The following is a 21,654-nucleotide window of genomic DNA, read 5'->3' on the forward strand; positions in this document are numbered from 1 at the left end:
ATCAGAAGCATCTGGGAAGTGCTGGAAACTAGCTTTACACAGTCCTACACCAGACCTACTAGAACCAAATCTCTAGAGAAGGGTCCAGATATGTTTAGTTTTTCAAAGCTATCCAGATGATTTCCATAAACAGTGAGGGCTGAGAAACACTAGTAGCAAAAAGAAATCCTACAAAGTCCCCTGTGGCAAGTTTTAGTAGCAACTCCGGAGGTCTCGCCACCCAGCGGAGAAAGTGACCTTCCTTATGCATATGGCACACAGGCTCACAAAGGTCTTCCCTCTGTGCTTACATGGCAGCTATCTAATTCATTACACCCAACAGTCACAGCATGAGGTGACATCGTCTTGAGCCAAAGGAGATGCAAACAACATGGGGATTTATGAAAAGCTCATCAAGCCAACCCATTTCAAGGGTAAATGATTCTACTGTGGGGCAGGAGTAAAATTGTTACCTATAATTCTGGCTAACTGCAATGAAAGTACCTTCTGAAACTATATAATAATAACTAAATAATCCTAAAGTCTTAGCCATAGTCAAATGAACCTATGACGAAGAACAATGCTTTGCATGTGCTACAGCATCTTAGAGACATGTCTATTTGATGTCAAAAATCACAATTTCTGTGCTCCTAGAAAAATAGTGCTTGGGTATTTTTGGCAGGTACAACTTTTTTTAATTGAATGAAACCAACTAGTACCCTTGGGCTATATCAATTTTAATAGATAATCTGTTACTATAAACAGTATGAAAATTATTTTTAAAGGTGATTGACATACTAGACCTGGCCCAAGAGCCTGGTTTATAGGGAAACAGGAAAGATAGACCTGCAGCCATGTTTTATACAAAATGCCCCTGATGCAAAGGGTGATACGGAGCCTGTGGCAATGGGGAGATGGGCACTCAGCTATGGTACCTGGACATAAGCCATCCTGATTTTCTGTGTTCTATGGAATAGTTCCAAGAGGCATTAAAAGCAGTTACTTGGGTAAGGAGAGGAAAGGGGAGATTCCACAGTTAAATAAACTGGGAAAATATTGGGTAGAACAAAGTACTATAAATGCTAATATTCAAGAGTAAGGGATGGTTAGGAGCACTATGAAACCTCTTTTGTCACTCTATTCTTTTTTCACAGAGCTGATCTTGGGGTTCCACTGAACACACTTTGAGAAATGTGACTGTCTAGCTAACAAATGTCAGTGAGGCAAAGGCAAAGCCAGAGAGACCTCCACTCAATCCAATGACCCTGTTTGCCTGAAGATCACAAAACAGAAGGGGTGCAAGAATGAATCTGTAGCTGGGGTCAGGCCACCCAGAGGGGACTTTCATGTACTTGGTAACACACAGCTTAATGGGCACAAGGATGAAGAAGAGAAAGGTTGACTCAGGATTAAGCTTCCCTAGTCCCTGTATACAGGACTCTGCCACCTACCTTGTAATAAAATAAAAGACAATAGCAATAATCAAACCTTAAGTGGACATAGCAGTTTAAATTTAACAAAGTACTTTCATAGTCCTTAATTCATTTCAGTCTCACAGTAACCTGATGGGATATATCAGGAAAGGCTTTTTTTTTTTTTTTTTTGTGGTACGCAGGCCTCTCACTGCTGTGGTCTCTCACATAGCAGAGCACAGGCTCCGGACGCGCAGCCTCAGCAGCCATGGCTCACGGGCCCAGCCACTCCACGGCATGTGGGATCTTCCCGGACCATGGCACGAACCCGTGTCCCCTGCATCGGCAGGCGGACTCTCAACCACTGCGCCACCAGGGAAGCCCAGGAAAGGCATTTTTATCCTCATTTTACAGATGAGAAAACCTGAAGCTCTAAGTGGTGATATGGCAAGCTCAAAGCTACAGCAAGTTAGAGGTAGAGCCAAACCCATAAAGACAGATCCTCAGTTCCTAAGTGAGGTCCTTACTACCCCACTCTCCTTACAAATCTCATAAAAAGGGCTCTCTACTTAGATCTTGCACAATCTTAAGGGGAAAAACTGTCGATTCTTCCCCCAAAATTTGTAAAATATATAATTATTTAAGACTCACTCTCACCTCAGTAAAATCCCAGAGTGCTACACCCAATTCTTCTTACGTCCTCTAATAATCTACTTCTTCTTACAAATTATTGAGAAATTGGCTTTCTTTAAACAAAGACCAACTATAGTATCTGAATGGCAATTATATCATCCAATGCCATAAAGAAGAATTAAGAGTTGGATTTAATATAAATAATGCAATTCTGAACATACATAAAAAAACCAAGAACTCAAAGGTAGAAGGTGAAGCACAAAGATGTGTGTGTTTCTGACCTCATCTTCTATGAATGCTTCCTGCACATCAGAAACTCTTCTGCAAAACCAAGACCAAGGAAACAGCTGGTAAGCTAGGCTCCCCCTGGTGCATGTGTTTGGGAAGAAGAAAAGGTTGCTGAGTGACTACTATGTGTCAGGCACTGGGCTGAGGGATTCCACACACATTACACTTTAGTCTTCATAACAACCCTACACTGTACTATTACTAACAGTACTGTTACTCAGAGAGCAAGTTGGCCATCTTCACAAAACTAGAACGAGGCAAAAACAGACTGGATGCCAGCTCAGTCCTGCTCCTAAGTCCTTTCCATTACACTCCTTTCCACTTACGAAAATGTTAAATTATACCCCAACATATGCACATGCCAAGGCCTCTAAGCTCTTTCCAAATCCCCTTCCCACAATTCATCCAGGTCCCCACTCTGACTCATATTGCTCTATATTCTACGCTCCCACTGTCTCTGTTTGCACATCAATTTTAAGAGTTTTTGCTATTTTCTCTTACGCTTAGAGAAGTGGTCCTCAGCTGCGGAGAACTTTGCCCCTCAGGAGACAGCTGGCAATGTCTGGAGACATTTCTGATTGTCAGGACTTCGGGGTGCACTGGCATCTCATGGGTGGAGGCCAAGGATGCTGCTAAACATCCTACAATGCACAGGACAGCACCTCCACAACAAAGAGCTATCTGACCCCAATGTTTCTCAAGCCAGTGCCAAGGCTGAGAAACTCCGCCTTGAAGGGATAATGTGGTTTAATAAATGTGCTTTAGTTTCCTCCCCTATAAAATCATGAGTAACTAAGACACCATATAGGAAGAGCTTTAGCACACAGTAAGCATGCTAACTAAACATTAACTAATTAGTTAATCTGACTGCACACTTTTTAGAGTAGGAACCACCTTGGTTGGCTCTGCATTCTTCCCACACAAAGCACAGGGCTTTTGTCACGGGCACTCAACAAATGTGAAAAAATGTATTCTTTATATTTGAATTTTTGTTTAAAAAACAAATGCCACTATTATTTAAGAAACACAACATTCTCCCATACTCACTCCTTACCAAACAAGAAGTGAATAGTATAATTCATGATTCATTAGAACAGAATATGAAAAGCTACATTGCATCCTGAATATGTCATAGAATCACCTCCATAGCAAGACTATCAATAAACCTACTATTAAAATGTTTTGTCTCACTTCAACAGAAAATTTATTAAGAGATCACAATATATATATTTAAGGAAGTCTGCAACAGGCTCAGATTCTTCTGTCTATGCCAGGTCAGTTTTTGACCGTATCAATTGTCAGGTCTTGAGTTGAATTACTCAGAAACCACCTTAAACTGTAATCACAAGCATGTCAAATAAAAACAGCAAATGTCAAGTCTCAGAATGAGTATGTCAGAACTGGCTGGCATCACATCTCAGGTCCAGATCTTTGCGCGTTTTTACTTTTCTCAGTTTATGCATGTTAGAGTCGGCACAAAAACCCTACAGTAAATGATTACAAAAAACCATTAGGATTAACATTCACTCAAGTGGTCCTACAACAGGATAATCTACAATCATTTTTGCAGAGTCTCTGGAGGTGTGGCCCCAGGGCCCTGAACATCAGAATGAACCCATACACTTATTAGAAGTGCAGATTCCTGGACCCCAGCCAGACCTACTGAATCAAAATTTGAGAGGTTAGGCCTGGAAATCTAGATTTTTAATCATTTCTCAAATATTTGTTTTGCATAGTAAACTCTGGGAACCTCTTCCAGGAGGGTGAACCCCAGAAAATTGATTTGCCTCATTTGTAAATTTCCAGCATGTGTCTTGCTTCTACAGATTATCAATAATTAAACATAAAATCCACACCCCTACCATAAAAATCAGGAAGAGAATTCTGTTGATGACTTTTGTCCAAATATGCACATCTGAAGTAAGCAGACTGACATTTTATGGGAAATGCTGAAAAAACTGGGAATGAATATAAATAGAATTATCAAGGAAAACAGAGCTCAATTCTGGGCCACACACAGGTCACCATCTATGTACCAGATGGGGGATACAGTGATGGTTAGATGGACTAGGTCCCTACCCTTATTTTTTCCTTATTATGCATTTAAATTGTTTAATATATACATAAACAAAGAAGTAAAATACTTTCGGAGAGTGGCAATGCCATGAAGACAAAAAAACAAGTTGACAGAGAAAGTCATTGGGAGGAGGGAGGCAGTGGCAGTGGCTGGCTCTATTAGATACAAGGATGAAAAGTGGTTTCCTTGAGCAGGTAACATTTGAGCTGGGACCTGAAGGAGAGAAAGCTAGCCATGAGAGGGTTGAGGGGCAAGTGCTCTAGACAGAAGAAACTATTACTAGAAAGATGCTGAGGTGAGAAAAAGGTTCACGTGAAATTATTATTGAAATTAAATCAGAAATCAGATAATACATACAAAATGTTTCATGACATAGAACACTATTTTAAAGTATGAAGGATTATTTTTATTAATATATTAGAATCGTTTCAGGGCAGAAGCCAGGATAATGAAGGACCTCAAGTCTAAGTCATACGAAGAATTAATTCAGCAACTGTGGCTACATTGACTGGAGATGAGGAGACACAAGTATGTGTTTGGGGGAAGAAGGGAGAAGTCTTCTTCAAATATCTGAAGGACTATGTTCTTGTGGAAGAAGATTACATTTATTTTTTTAAATAGCTCCGAGGGAGTGAAAGGAGCTTGAACTGGTAAACATTTTAGGAAGGGAGAATCTTGGCCCAACGTGATAATGAACATTCAAAGGAAATTGCAGGCAAATGGAATGACTGGGAGGTAATGAATCCCGCACAAGTGGAGGTGATCAAGGATGGGCTGAACAGACGCTGGCAGAGGCATGATTGGGCTAGATGACCTATAAGGGCCTATGAAACCCTTTGAAAACACACACACACACACACACACACACACACACTCAGTCACAGTGTTCTCTCTCAACAAGTACTATAACCACCAATATGGCCTCTTTACTTCATACTTTACAACCTAGAGGAGGTTTTAAGAGAAACCTGAGAGATACTGAGGAATCCACCATATTCCCAATTCACGTTGTCACCCCAGAATAAAGTACATCTCCATCTCTGCAATAACCAATATACAGTTCCAAAGGGCAAATTAAGAAACAGGATAGACTAACATTCATTTTTAAAATCTGTGGCTAAGATTTAATGGTGTTTTAGCAATAAACATTAAACAATTATTTGGACCTATTAAAATAATTACTCTATTTTAACAAAAATGTGTCTGGATTCCATTAGGTCCCAATAAGTGGCATGCCAATAAATAGCCAAAGCCTTTAGCAAACGGGTATGTGGCCTTTGGTTGGTTCGTTTTTTTCATGGGAGCCATAGGCCCAAGAAGATGATTTCCTCATAAAAAACGCTGACAGAGCCTCTTTACTCTTCATTATTTATGCAATCTGTGTAGAAAATAAAGCAAAAAACAGATACTGAACTACCACTTGACCACCTGGGGCCAAAATGATAAACAAATCTAACCTTCCAAGGAGAGACAGACCAAGCTAGACTTGGGAGTAAGGCTAGAAGCAACTTTGAAAAGCTAAATGTTGTTAATGACCTTTATATAAAATATGTTTCCACATCTAGATTTAAGTGGCTTATATGAAGATATACTTCAAGAAATACTCTCTTAATATCTACATATAGTTTTTGTGTATTGAATTAAGTCTACTTCTTGAAAATTACTTGTAAATAAAATTATATTATGACTCTCTTAGGACAGCTTATTAAAAGAAACTTATAAGAATCTTTCCAGAAAAGAAAGGCTACATCTGTATAATTGTACATAAAATTATACCTCATTTTATGAAATCCAGGAACAACAAAAGCCAGGGTTACAAAAAACTAAAATCAAAGATTTAATATTTAATGTAAAGAAAGTATTTATCACAGACTTTTTTGGTATAGAAATCTGTTCCTAGGGCTTTAAAATTTATATTTATGTTTACACTATTTTAGAAATATACCTATTCCATAAAAGTTAAATATAACCTATAATGTGGACAATCACTTCCTAAATTATTTCTCTTTGGGTTCACGTGTATTTGAGTTCAGGTTTTGCAGTTTATTAAGCTTTAATCCTTCAGGGCTCAGAGTAACAGCAGGACTGGATTAGTGACCCAGAAAACCCAGGTGTCTCTGTTCTTGAGGGGGTGCCACCTAATATCATCTGGGTCGTCTAGAAACCAAACCCTTAGCTGGGTATGGAGGATTAATCCTTCAAGTAAATCATTCCAAGTCCCCAAAACATTTATAGCAAACACTCCCACTTGACTAATGTACAGAAAAGCTGCTGTACCACAAAACAATACATAGGGCTGGTAAAAGAAACCAAGCCTCCTGTCTCAAAGTCCAATGTTATCACCATGGCCATCTTTGCAGTCTCCCCTCAGCTTGAGAGAAGCCAAATTTCTGTATCAACCTCTAAGAGAAGGGCACCCTTTAGAACAATAGTGTTAACAACGTACTTGGCCAATTTCTTTCCTCTCTGAAGATCTGAGACCTCCTGCAACTTGTTTCCTTTTCTTTTTTTTTTCAAGTAACAAGAAATTAGGGCTAATTTTGGATTTTCCAAACATTCTCATCCTTAATTGAGAATCCTTATCTCTTTGTTATCCTCCCTTGCAAGAGTGTATACAGTCCACCTCTTAGATGAGTGGACAAAGCTGTGAATCATCTCCCAGATGTGTATTCTACAGGTGGGAAGCACAGGACAATGGAATGGCACTATAAAACCAACAGCATTATACAGAGTTGCTTCTCCAAATTGACAGCAAATCAGAAGTAATTCTCTACATAAATCAGGGCTTAATTCATAAGCTCACATTAATTCACAAGTTCAATCCAACTTCTCAAAATGCAACAGCACAACCTTCCAACCTGATTATCTTCACTGAAAGTACTTAAAAGCATTTGCTGAGACACCTTTCTTTCTTGTGTCAGACAGGATCAGTGTCAAGTGAACAGCTGGAGTAGACTACATTCTGTCTAATTGCAGGGAGTTGACATTTTAGGAAATAATCATTTCTTGCAAGAGAGAAATTTTCCCCCTGGAGTGGACACCAAAGGGTACCTCCTGGTAAATAAAGGCCTAAGTATTTATATATATATACACACATATACTTTTGACATTCTGTAGAATCGGAAATATTACAATCTGGATGACTTCTACAATAATTTTAATCAACTAAGAGAAGTTTAGGACTCAAAGAAGTAATTTTTAAAAAATAGAACAACAAGAGAGAATTTGTAGTGAAAATGCCATCCCATATCACTACCACGCTAGAAAGTGATGGATATTTCCCTTGAAATAATCATGCGGAAACAGTTGGTTTGTTTTGAAGGCATGTATTTCAATAGCTCATTCACTAAAACCCCCTGAGCTTTAGTCCAAAAAGTTAATTTCCATTTTCTTTTGATAATCAGGAGAATCAACCCACTTTTCTAAATAATCACTTTTTCAGATCATTTTCTGGGAGAAAATATGTTTTAAAAGCATGTTTGGAGTGAATTTGTAAGTAAAAATTTAGTAAAAAGGAGAGAAGAACTTTTCATTCCTCAGCTCAATCTCAGCTCAAGTTTAACTTTTAAGTATTTCCTATCTTGTAAGAGTCGTTGCTGCCATTAGGCCTTTCTTTGTGAGGTGGCCAGTTTTCTCCTAACATTGTCCACTAAATTCATTTAACTCATGCCCTAGCCCAGTAACAAATCTACTTTTCCAGCTGTGATACTTTAATAGCTTAAATTTCTAAAGTAAATAGCATCCTTCGCGCCTTTGAAAACCAGTTCTGGCAGTGATTAAAGTAAAGAAACGAAACATTTAAAGAGCTTCATATATGCACCATCAGAATGCATGTGTCAGCTATAAGCTCTATAATATATAATGAAGGGAAATGCCCAAATCCCGGAATCCAGTTTAGGCAGTGGGACTACAGATACATTTAAAAAGATGGAGAGTCAATTAACAAGTATATTATGTCATTTTAAATCTGTTATGAGACATGTATGAGTGAGAACAGACAGCACTGCTATTCTGCATTCATGAACCGAAACCACACATAAGCCATGTTCAAGCTCAAGGAACTTACCTTATACACTTGTCCGTATGTTCCATTGCCAACAAGTTCCACCAATTCAAAGATCCCTGCAGGATCCTGAAAGAAAATAAACAATAAAAGGTCAAAACGATATTCTAGCCGTTGTCTTAATCAAAAGCAAATACGCATTTAAAATAAGCAAATAAATAACAACTTTAGCTTTTGGGGGGGCTCTCATATGTTAATATTAAAGAGCATTAAAATTTAATTCAGCTGCGGCTATGAAATGAGTCAAAATCTATTTGTTTCTATTTTACATTTCTATGAGATGTGTTTAAATCAGACAAAAGGAAACAAGACTTCGTTGAAACAATTTTAAAAAAGAATTAATGCATTTCTCACTGTCAAATGGAAATACACTGGTAGGTACCTCGGGCTAAACTGAAAGGCTCACCATCCTGAAGGGGTTCCAATTTTGAAGATTCTTCTGTTTGACATTTCTGAGCTGCTCATTGTGTCGAACACTGGCAGTTCAGAAAGGAGTGCTCCTGTGTTGTGGGGCAATCTTCCCTGCAGAAGTCAACAGTTTCCAAGAGAAAATGGAATCAACCTAACTTCCTCTCTCAGAAAGTATTTCTCTGGATTCATCTCCCCTCTCGACAATGCTGCCTCTGCTAAGTACGCTTTTGCGGCCTGGCCTCCAGTTCCTGCAGGACCTGGAGAGTCCCGGGCAGGATCTAGAATGCAAAGGAAACTGGAGAACTATGCAAGTTCTTAGCACCAAACAGGTGTCTGCTAACCCTCCAGAGTCAGCTCTGTTAGAGCGCTCAATAAATACCCAATAATCGTGGATATTATTATCGAATTACCATCCCCAAAAGTCGAAAAGAAAAATCAAAGCCTATGAGATTCAACTCAGAGACAGAAAGTGCCTTTGGCCTCCTCTGATTCCTAACTGGACAGAAATGATTTCTTTAAAGGCCTAGCTCACGAATCACAAACATCCATGTCCACAGAGGCCGGGCAAGTAACGGAAAAGAGTGAGGGGACCGCAGGGGCCTGTGACAAACTGAGGAAGTCACGTCCCCTTTGGGGGGCAGGGGGGCCAGCTGGAACCAATCGTTGTCATGTCAACCTATGAGCGCAGTCTTGCCAGGTCTGAAGATTTTTTTGAAGAAAAACTGAACATTTTCTTTCATGTGAGATCTCGTTTTTAAATGTTAGGCACGAACTCACTTTAAAAAAAACTCTGGGGGACAAATGAAAAAAACGTCAGCCTCTGGCCTAAAAAGCATTTCCCCTCTCCAGTCAACAGGTTTACAGAGCACTGCCATATGGTGTGACGGTGACTGAGAATCAGGCGGGGGAAAGCCTGGATTTTAGCTTCAGACAGGCCTGGGCCGAGCCCCAGCTCTGCCTTGTCTGGCGGCGTGATCCCAGATCTCTCCCCTGGGAGAGCAACTCAGTCTCCACGCAGATAAAACGGGGAGGACATCTACCCAGCAGAGCTCTGGGGAAGAGTAAGTGAGGGCCTAGCACCACACCTGCATGTAGTCAGCAAACCTAATATCTGACAGGAATCATTTTTAAGCTGAGGAATCCCACACCTCTAGTAGCATTTAAAGGGAGAGGGGCTGCTATTCACAGGGAAGGGGACAAATGAGTTGGAGGTGACAAGTTAGAGCTCTTTAAAGTGACAGTCTTCAGCAAATCAGGCCCAAGAATAGCCCTTTGTGTTGTGTCTTCAAAAATCTCACATAGAAAACAAATTAAAAAAGAAAAAAATAGGACAAAATAGCAACAGCTGAAGCACTTAGTCACTCACAAAGACTGCAATTAGCATTATCCATTGCTATAAAGACAGGAAGGCAAGAAACCCCACTCCAGACTCATGTCCCGACAGATGGAGAAGTCCAGAAGTTCCAGCTATGCCCCACCTGGTCAGGGAGCTGTGGACATCATCCCAGATGGAACCATGAGACAGGAAAACATGGGAAAAGGACCTAGAGCTCTGCAGACGGAGACCCCAGAGCTAAAAGTCACTGTCAAGGCCACCTGGGAGGTGCCTCAAGATGGGAAAGAAAAATCGTGTTTGTTAAACTACTAGGCCATTAGAGCAGCAGGTTTTATTATGAATGGGATTAGAAGGAAATGAGGAAAAGGGGGAGAAGTAGCCCACAAGTGGTGGCAGCTGCTGTTTGTTTCTAAGCTGTGCTTCCCAGTAGTTTGTTTGTGCAGTGGTGTTTCTGCAACAAATTTCAAGAGAGGTCCTACATTTGCTTGAAATATCTCAATTGTGTGTTGTTTTCTTTTTTTAATATTTATTTATTTGTTTATTTCTCTTTGGCTGCATTGGGTTTCGTTGCTGCACGCGGGCTTTCTCTAGTTGTGGTGAGCGGGGGCTACTCTTCCTTGCAGTGCACGGGCTTCTCATTGCGGTGGCTTCTCTTGTTGCGGAGCACGGGCTCTAGGCACGCGGGCTTCAGTAGTTGTGGCACACAGGCTCAGCAGTTATGGCTTGCGGGCTCTAGAGCGCAGGCTCAGCAGTTGTGGCGCACGGGCTTAGTTGCTCCGCGGCATGTGGGATCTTCCCGGACCAGGGCTCGAACCCATGTCCCCTGCACCGGCAGGCAGATTCTTAACCACTGCGCCACCAGGGAAGCCCCTCAATTGTGTTTTCAACATTCATTTTTCTTGACTAAAAAAAAAAATGAACAAAAGAAAGGAGATGTAGGATGGTGAGTACCAGCTGCCATAAGGAGCCCGGGAAGCGTAAGCAGGGTGGCAGGAGAGGGAGGTGCAGAGCGGGACCCACTTCTGCACCCAGGGATCGCCCCACCTCACAGACCTCTCCTCAGGGCTGGGATGTAATGGGCAGGTCTCAATACGAGCCAGGCAGCTGACTCCCAGGTTCCTTCCTCTCCTCAAATAGTCCATTCATAGGCATATTGGTCCGGCCAGTCGGAGCCAAGAAGGTTCAATGCCAAGACTTTCATTCCAGCTGCTGGGAGAGAGGCTCTTCCCACTGGATACATCAACGGGCTCAGAAGCAAAAGTCAGAGGGACTACAGAGTTTGATTGGCATCCCACCTTGGGTAAGCAACCAAACCGGAAACAGTCATCAAATTAGGGCGGTTCCCCAGGAAACAGACTCTGAGAATCACCGAGATTTACACAGAGGGTTAACCGGGATGTGCCTCATAACGCCAGTGGGGAGTGACTGAAGAAGGCCTGGACTGACCGGATGAAGGAAGTCAATGCAATGCAGTGGAACAAAGACTTCATCTGCTCCCACAGGAGCTCTGGAGTTGGGATGACTCTTCAGAATTACCCTACCTTGAGGCATGGGGGCCTCTTTCCCCCACCTCCATTGACTAGTCATTGCATGCAGGCTGTCCCCCATCCCCATCCCAGAGGTTATGATCTTGGGTGAAGGGACACTCTTCAGCCGAGGACAATTCCCAGGTGAGAACCATCGCTAGCCACCTACACTCCCAGCAGGTGGAAATGAGCACCTCAGCAGTGGACAGGGAATCTGGGTGACACACCATGGCATCCACTACAAGCATCCTGGCTAGAAATGAGGACCCACTTGGAACTAGAAGAGAAGTCTCCAAGCATCTACCTTCTACAGTATACTGACAGTAACAAGACAAAACGGCACCATTAGAGTCATGGTGTTTGCAAGGAGGGGGCTCTCTGAGACCCTAGAAAGCACAAGGCAGAGCTATTGTTCAGGGACACTTGAACTTAGCACTGACTCTAAGCTTCCCTATTCCCTCTCCCCCAATCCAAGTACCTGGACAGCTGGATGTTTGTGAATATTCCCTTACACAAATGCATATAAATGTCAGAGACTTTCTTGGGGAATACTGATATAGCTTGAATGTTGTAAGCATTCAGCTGTGTTCTCCATTCTTGCAGGACTCTAAAGTAATTTCTCCTGGCTCACCAGTGAGCTCGATCTCTTGTTTGTAATGGTCTCTTCTCAGTCTGTCCTGGTTGTTCCCTCTGAGGCACTGACACTGCTGAGCATCGCCACTCTTGGTGAAATCCACCCCCTCCTTTCTCTTCCATCATCCAGTCTCTCAGAGAGATTTTTCTTTCTCCTGCCCATACCTTAAAGGTTGGCTGAGCCCAAGGTTCCATGCTCCTGTTGTCCACTAAGTACTAAGGGTTTTATCTCCAGAAGTCCACCATATCCGTCTACTCAACCCTCTTCATACAACAGCCCTCACCATCTTCTTGCTGGGACTGTTTATTTCAATCAGTTCTCTCCTCCTTTCAAGCTATCCTTCACACCAATCTTTCTAAAATAGACATTTCTAAACACAACACACCAGGCTTTAAAGTCCTACACAAGGTGGTTCAAATTGAAAGTCAAGGTCCTGTCATTCTTAGGCCCAGCTTTCATTCCCAGCTTCGCGTTCCATCATTTTGTGCTACATCCAACCGCTTCAAACCTCAGTTCCCTGACACATCACACTTAGCCATGTCTCTCTGCCTTGGTTCATACTGTCTGCCCGCCATGATTATTCCTTCTACTATTCTCTATGAGGCAAAGCCCATCCTTGAAGGTCCAGTGTGACACCTCCTCTGTGAAGCCTGTCTCAAACTAGTGCCCCCGCCTCTCTGCCCCCATAGCACGTTGTGCATGGCTCCATGATAACCGCTCTCACACAGTGAGGTCCCCTCTTCCATTTCTCTCTCTTGATGAATTGCAAATGGCCTGAGAGCAAGCACGGAGCGTATTTATCTTAGTGTTTCCAGCACTTAGCATGGTGTCCAACACACAACTGCTAGACATAACTATTTACTCAATAAGGTTGATGTCCCATAATGCTCCACAATATAAGTAGAGGAAGTCGCAAAAAATGGGATCAGAATGTAGAGCCAAAGGTCTAACAAGCTTACGTCATTTCTTTTTCCATCTAGACACAGCTGTCCCAGCCACTGCCCCTTCCTCACTCCCCTGACCCGGCTCCCAACCGCATAAAACTGTCACATGCATAAGCTCCTATGGTCTTCCCAGCTCTAAAGAAAATTCATAAGGGCCATTGTTGTAAGCTGTGCCTCCGGTACGTGGAGAAGACAGGCTGTCAGGATGCAGCCACGTGCAATGCAACAAGGAGAAGACACTGTGCCTAATGATCATGTTCCAAAGACAGGAAGGGTAAGAGAAAAGAATCAGCTTAATCCTCCCTCTCATGTTTGCTTAGAGGCTCGTCGTAAAGCCGGGATGGGCAGCATGGAAGAAGGTTACATACACCAAGGAGAAATGAGCAAATCATTGACATTTACCAAAGTCAGGAATCCCTGTTGGCTACACATGCCTTTATTCAGATCTTAACCTTTGCTGAGAGGCTGAAAAGAACATTTAATTCTATGGTAGAGCAGGTTACATTATTTCATAATGAAATATAACGACATATCAAAAGACATGCTGTTGCACGAAAGAAACTGTAACTTTTCAGCAAGTTACTGATGAAGGCAAATTTGATTAGTCATAATAATAAAAATAACAATAATCACTAACATTTCATGAGCACTTATGTGCTAGGTACTATTCTAAGCACTTTCCATGGAGAGATTATTTAATTATCGCAACTCTATCAAGTGGTTGCTGTCCTCCTCTTTGTTTTACAGAGGAGGAAACGGAGGTTCAGAGAAAGTAAGAACTAAGTCGAGGTCACACCAACAATGGGTGGCTGAGCCAGGATGGGTCAGACTGCAAACCCCAGGCCCTTAACCACTCACCACCCCATCAGCTTCACAGAATCAGAATTCCCGGCCCTTGATTTTCCACTTGCTAGCTCTCCAGCCCTGGGCAAGTTTCAAAACTGCCCTGAGTCTCAGTTTCTCCATCTCTAAAAAGGGAACAATAGTATGTCCCAGGCAGGGTTACTGTGAAGACTGTGAAAGTGTGTAGACTAGCTCAGGGCCTGATACTTAATAGGACTTCAATAAATATTAACCTCTTTCCTTCCTTTTCTTTTCCCCTTTGAAAAAAGAATTCATTTAATACACAAGGAATATGCTACAGAAAAATTCAGGGTGTGTTTCAAATATTTTCAACTCATAAAGCCAGTAAAAGAACACCGATTGTTTATTAACCAAGATCGCCACATGTTTAACAAACAGAGTCAGATATTTATGGACAAACAAGTGTCTCTTTAGAAATCAGCGAGACACTTGGAAAGACGCGTTAACTTTTCGGGGCTCCTGGGATGCTGGAATAAATTCTCTCGTCTATCAGCTGATGAAATTCAGGTGGCATTGGCAGGCTCAAGTCTGACTTCTCAGCAGGGTGGAGTGATTTAAGATCTAGGAGTTAATATTCCCAGTCACTGAGTTATACTTTAATTCTTCCAGGTCCCCTGAATGACACTGGATTTATCAGAATACTAAATAACATCTCTGGACTAAATCCCAAAGACTGGAAAAGCCAAACCTAAATATATAACTAGGATAACTACTTCCTTAGCATCATAAACGATGATACATATCCTTCCCAGCCCTTTCCCCCTTCTCTGAAAATGAAATCAAGAGAGAAATTGGGAGCTCGTACAGACTCTAGACAACCCTTCTCCCAAACTCCTCTTCTTCAAGACATGGCCGTTCTGTGCCAGATCTTTCACTTGAGGTCACCAGTTCTGCGTCAGGGTGAAATAAACCCTCGCAGAATATGGACGGCTGATACGGCTCCCAGAATGACTGCCTACCCCACAGATTCCCTACTGACATCTGCTAAAAGACTGTGCTTACTCCAAACTCACGGGCCTTAAAAAGACCAAAATGTTATTTCTCTTAGAACCATATTTAGCAGCTGATTTGTTCGGTTTCAGCCCTAACTGACAAGCATATGCTTACAAAAGCAAAACAGGACAAAGAAAACAGGAACAGTAGGAGAACTTTCCATATTTATCTTGAGCCTTCAGGCTTTTCAACACCATCGTTATTCCAAAGTAAGTAGAGCACTGGGAACCATCGTGCTGACTCAACACAGCACCCCCAATTCTAGTCCATGCTGCACTCACAGCCAGGCCACGTCCCTCGAAACATTTTTCACTGACCTTCCCTCCTAACGTGAGGGTCTGAGGAGCGAAAGGTCTTGCCTTGCACAATGGGGTTTATTCAGTCCCTGGGCGCTACCGGCACCCTCCCACGCACCTACTGTCTGGGGTGGAAGCAGGCGGTACACTGGCCCTGCCTCCTGGTGTTTCCAGGCTGATGAAGGAATAGACATAAGCAGATAACTACACATACACAGTCATTAAATTACAATGACAAGAGACATGCAGGAAAAATAAAAGGTGCTCCGAGGGCTTCCCTGGTGGCGCAGTGGTTGAGAGTCCGCCTGCCGATGCAGGCGACATGGGTTCGTGCCCCGGTCCGGGAAGATCCCACATGCCCCGGAGCGGCTGCGCCCGTGAGCTATGGCCGCTGAGCCTGGGCGTCTGGAGCCTGTGCTCCGCAACGGGAGAAGCCACAACACTGAGAGGCCCGCGTACCGCAAAAAAAAAAAAAAAAAAAAAAAAAAAAGTGCTCCGAGAGCATATTCCGGGGAGATCTACAAAACAGCCCGGATTTCTCTTCATTAACATACTGCCCAAGCCATGCCTCTCAAATGGGACAGATAATTCAAGTAAAAAAGACATACAAAAATAACATAAAACACTAGTTGCTGAATTTTCTCACTTGATCATCTATATAAATTAAGCTCTGAGGAGCTATCAGAGGATTGGTGCTTCACGTCGGGATTCTGCTCCTTGCTGGTGGGATTTGACCTCTCATATTCTGATTTCCCCATCTGTAAAATGGGAGAGTCCCGCTTGGCCTGCGGTCTTTGCAAGGCTGTATCCCACACAAGCTGGGCACCTCCCCAATGCCACATGTCCTTTGTTGTCCTCTGGGAAGGGCGATGCTAAGTGCAGGCTGACTCCAGGATGCCCACTGCCCCTTACGGCTGTGCTTGGCTGGACAGTATCCTTGGCTGGCATCCTTCTACCAATACTAACTCTGGCAGGTTCTGGACATGGTCCCAGCCAAACCTCAAGGGACACGGCCCTCAATACTGGTAGCTGCTAGCCCTCGGATCAGGGGGACCGGAGCCTCCCCACTTCCTGCTCGGGTCCCAGTTCCACCGGCTACTCATATTCAGCAGCCAGCGGCAGTGGACCAGCTTCCCCATGCCTGCCACAGCTCACCTGCTCCACTCGGGACGCTGCATCTCCCGCCTGTCCTCAAGAAGCAGCCTCTAGAATGAGATCTGAAACCTGGCTCTTCAGATTAATAGGGGTGAGACCTTAACCTATAATGGTCATTATTACCGTCTCTGGGATAGACAATGGCCTAAATGCTTTATATACATTTTCATATTTAATCTTCTTAGCGACTGTGGGAAGTAGATATTACTAACCCCAATTTCCAGGTGATGAAACAAAAGCTTCAAGGAATTAACTTGCTCAAGGTTAAATAGTATGTGGTAGAAACAGCAGTCAAGGCCAGACGGCAAAGTGAGGAGAAACATACATCCCATGAGGATTGTTCAGAGGATCAGAAACAACATATACAAAGCATTTAGCTTTATGCACAGTTGTGCTTAACAAAAAAAGCTACTGCTATTATTGCCCTCGCTGCTGGTATCATTAAAAGTTGCCCAATGGGCTTCCCTGGTGGCGCAGTGGTTGAGAGTCCGCCTGCCGATGCAGGGGACACGGGTTCGTTCCACGGTCCGGGAAGATCCCACATGCCGCGGAGCGGCTGGGCCCGTGAGCCACGGCCGCTGAGGCTGCGCGTCCAGAGCCTGTGCTCCGCAACGGGAGAGGCCACAACAGTAAGAGGCCCACGTACCGCAAAAAAAAAAAAAAAAGTTGCCAAGATGACAGCATTGTCGGTAGTAGAGGCAGAATTCAAATCCAGATATTTTTAATCCAAGCCCATCACTATTTCTCACTTCTCTACAAATGGCCGATGCTGAAATTAACTTGGGGCTGTGGGGTTGATGAAGGCCTTGCAGTTGAACCATAGAGCCAGAGAAGGGCCAGTAACCTCAAACCAGGCAGAGGCAACCAGGCAAGTGGCTGGGGACCCGGAAGTAAAATGTGCCACAGCTGCTCGATGCCCCTCCTTCCCATCAGAGCCTGGAGTCCCAGACACGGAGACCAAGCAGGCGCTGAGATTTCCATCCAAAGCTTCCGTTTCTTTTTTTCTTACTTTGCCATCAGCTAGGATGAACACTGAGTACTTTAAGTTAACCAATTAATTGTCAGTGAGAAGCAGTAAACCATAGTAGTTAAGACCACAGACTACAGCCAGAAAGCCTGACGCTGGTCCCAGCTTTCCCCTTTACTAGCTGTGACCTTGAACAGATTATTTAATCTCTCTGTGCCTCAGTTGCCTCAACTGTAAAAGAGTGATAATAGTAGTACTTACTTCCAAGGATTACTACAAAATAATTAATATATAGAAAACATTTAAAGCAACGTCTGGCATAATGTAAGTACTCAAAAGTGTTTGTTAATAATTCCTTATCATAGAATGCAAATTCTAAGAAGGAAAGACATACTGGTTTGGTTCACTGCAGTGCCCCCACTACTCAGATCAATGACTGGGACATTATAGACCTAATAAATATAGACTTAATATAAATATATAATATAGACCTAATAAATTATAGACTTAATAAATAGCTGCTGGATGAATCATGTCCCCACTGGTGTCACCAGTTCCACCACCAAAAGCCACCTTACGATAAGATCTCTGACATCTGGAGCAGGGATTTCTGCGATTGTATCAGTAAAATCCCTCTCCTCATTTTTTTACAGAAGAACAAAGTGAGGCGCAGGCAAGTCCTATATACTCATAAAATCATAGGTTTTTCCAACAAGAAGAGTTTAGGTGGCGTGTCCAAGGTCTCAACTAGTTAGTAGCAGATTAAGTTCAAGACCCCAAGTCCTTTGACTTTTAGTCTTTCTCTGTGTTCAGTAAAATCCTTTGCTAAACCAAAGTAATCACTCACTGTCTTTCAAACAGTGGACCTAGAAGGGAAGAGAGCAGGAACTGGCGCTGGGGGGAGGGGGAATGTAGGCACCAGTATTCAGGTGTAAATTCCAGGTACTTGTGTTGAGAAGTGAATTTATTTCACACCCAGAAACGATGTAACAAGATTTATCACACATCGCCAAGTTGATATCATTGAAACAATGAATTTACTAGGTCACAAGTACATATCAGCATAGATGAATGGGATTTTTCAAAATATACTTTTCTCAGTTCACAGACCTTGTATATTCACACTCATATTTAGCTTAGTTCCAAATTACAGTTGTCCCTTGAACGATGCAGGGGGTTAGGGGTGCTGAATATCTTCATATGACTTTACAGTTGGCCCTGTGTAGCCACAGTTCTGCATCCATGGATTCAACTGGCCACGGATGGTGTAGTACTGTAGTAGGTATTTATTGAAAAGAATCTGCTTATAAGTGGACCTGTACAGTTAAAACCCAGGTTGTTCAAGGATCAACTGTATTTCCTTACAAGAAAAAACAAAGAATTCTACATAATTGTTGATGGTTGTTTACTGGCTTATATCGCAAAAATGGGCATGCATAATTAGGAACATACAATTAAAAAGAGGACTTCCCTCGTGGCGCAGTGGTTAAGAATCTGCCTGCCAATGCAGGCGACACGGGTTCGAGCCCTGGTCTGGGAAGATCCCACATACCGCGGAGCAACTCAGCCCGTGCGCCACAACTACTGAGCCTGCACTCTAGAGCCCGCGCGCCACAACTACTGAGCCCACGTGGCACAACTACTGAAGCCTGCGCGCCTAGAGGCCGTGCTCCGCAACAAGAGAAGCCACCGCAATGAGAAGCCCGCGCACCGCAACAAAGAGTAGCCCCCACTCGCTGCAACTAGAGAAAGCCCGCACGCAGCAACAAAGACCCAACGCAGCCATAAATAAATAAATAAATAAATTTTTTTAAAAAATTAAAAAGAGAGCTGAGAAAGGCTTATAATGTAACTTGGAAATTTATTCTGATTTGGGTACTGTAATCCTTTGTCAACTCTTGGGATTCCCAGCCAGCCCGTCTCACCCTTCCTGACCTGGAGTCCCTGAGCTGTGGCCACAAACCTGCCTGTGCACATGCGGAACAAACAGAACCCACCACTCTCTTCAGGGAAAATTTCCAACACAACTGAAGTCAGGGAAAGGCACATAACTTCATGAAGCAGCCGGAGAGAATTCTCCAGGATACTAGGTCACATGGCAGATTTTGGACAAGGAAGGGATCTCCACCTTCCAGGACTTGCCTCAACTCTCCCACAGTCTGTTCCAGCTCAAACATTTAACTTGCTTTAAAGGTCAATATGTACATAAAGGCCTCCCACCCCGGCCCCTTCCTTCCCACCATCAGGTTGTCTCAGAGATTATACAGCTGTTTGGGGAAATGTATCATACAGTTTACAGATATGCAAAGATGGGATCTCTCTAGGCCTGTCAGGACAAGGTAACTTTCCGGCATTTCCAGCACCACGAGGTCGAAATGATGGGAACCAGACTAGCAAAGATTTTGGCATTTTGCCTTTTCAAAGATGCTTAGATGAAGAAAAAAGGGAGCAATTGCAGCAGATGGACTTTAAGGACAAGAACTGATTACCTAAATAATTAAGTAAGAAAGATTAGGAAAGCATCCAAGGTTCCATTTTGGAAAAAGGAGCCTTAACCCTTCCCCCAAAGGTACTCATTTACCGCCTGCTTCCAACAGACCAACGGCACACATTTGCTTGAAAGCATTTTCGGCCTTTCTCCCCACACCTATAAGCAACCGTGTAGTGGACAACAGGCCCTCTCTGTGGGATGAGGAGGTTAGTATTGACTGGCTGGATCCCCTATGACTCTCACTTCCAGAGAGGGGCGGCACGGCTAAGAGCCATGGAGAAACAGCCAAGAGCCCATCAACATCAGCCTGGGGCAGGGGCCTGTCATCTGGAAGACAGCAGTGTGAGCCCATCCCAGTGCATCATTTGGTGTCGCCACTAATGGCACAGATGGCTGGTTAACAACAACTCTTATACAGATTGTTTTTGACAAGGCTTCACTGGCATCTGGTCTATTTTTTTTCTTCAAGGCTTTTGTCCCTATGACTAGGCTAGCACTAAGGATATACAAGTTTGTTTGTTTTACAGGGTGGATACTTTTTTGAATGGGGGCTTTAGACCATCTTTTCAAGGGTCTAAATAGTTTTGCAAATCCAAGAAGCTCAAACTAAACTTCTCTGTGTCCCTCCAGACTTCCAAAGGCAATGAATTTCCATTGTCAAAGAGGTTTGGGAACACCGAGTTTAAAAGGTTAGCAATTTAGCTCTTTCTTTATTGCAGGGCCTCTCAGAGCCTTTAATGTATTAATATGCCCTGGAAATCTCCAAGAGAGGGCCAAGCTTTCCACATTCCCAAACCTGTCTGGCTGTAGAACACTTTTTAAGGGACCCTTGTGTCTCTCTAAGCACTGGTGTTCTGTGGAGCACAGGTTAGAAAATGATAGGGTACACAGCAATCTTCCCCTTCTCATTCATGCTTAAGCAAAGCTTCCATCTTAAGTTACTAGAGCAGGAAGTGCCCAGTGCCACCCAATGTCCATTCTCCCTTTGGTCCTTAGTAACAAAAACTCCCAATTTTATTTGGGAGACAAAGCACCCAGATCAAAAACTACATGCCCTAGCTTCCTTGAAGCTAGGGGTGAATATGTGACTAAGTTCTGGTCAGTGATGAGTAAGCAGAATTATTGTGTGGGACTTTCAGAAGGGTTGCTCAAATGGAGCTGACTTAGCTGAGAGAAGCACTCTTTTGTCCTCCAACCTCCTCCTTCCAGCTCCCTGGAATGTAGATGTGATGGCTGGAGCCCTGCAGCCATTTCTGACCCTGAGGTGAATTTACAAATGGAAGCCTCACGCTAGGTTGTTATGGCAGAACAATAAAATGATTCTAAGTCTCTGATGGCCATGGAACTACCGTACCACCACTGGACTGCCTATATCTGGACTTCTTTAAATTGAGAGAGAAATAAACTTTTATCTTCCTAAACTCTCTAATATTTAGGGTTTTCTGTCCAATACAGCTGAATTCTAATTCATTTACTTTGAAGTTTACTGTTCAGATATTTTTATTTATTTGTGTTAAACTAACAGTACTTCTTTAAAGTACTCTTCTTCATCAGTCTTTGCTTTGGTAGAGGTTGCAGATATTAT

The 21,654-nt window shown here is 43.0% G+C and overlaps 1 protein-coding gene across 1 annotated transcript in view; it reads right to left on the reverse strand.

Annotated features, from left to right (window-relative positions):
• The window catches only part of TNIK (TRAF2 and NCK interacting kinase), a 414,109-nt gene that overhangs the window by 312,648 nt on the left and 79,807 nt on the right, over positions 1 to 21,654 (reverse strand). The window contains exon 2 of the mRNA XM_065876880.1: positions 8,456 to 8,521. Within this exon, the coding sequence (XP_065732952.1) occupies positions 8,456 to 8,521 (66 nt within the window). The remainder of the gene's footprint in view (positions 1 to 8,455; positions 8,522 to 21,654) is intronic.

The sequence above is a fragment of the Phocoena phocoena genome, chromosome 4 (assembly GCF_963924675.1).
Source record: "Phocoena phocoena chromosome 4, mPhoPho1.1, whole genome shotgun sequence".
NCBI classification, from domain to species: Eukaryota; Metazoa; Chordata; class Mammalia; order Artiodactyla; family Phocoenidae; genus Phocoena; species Phocoena phocoena.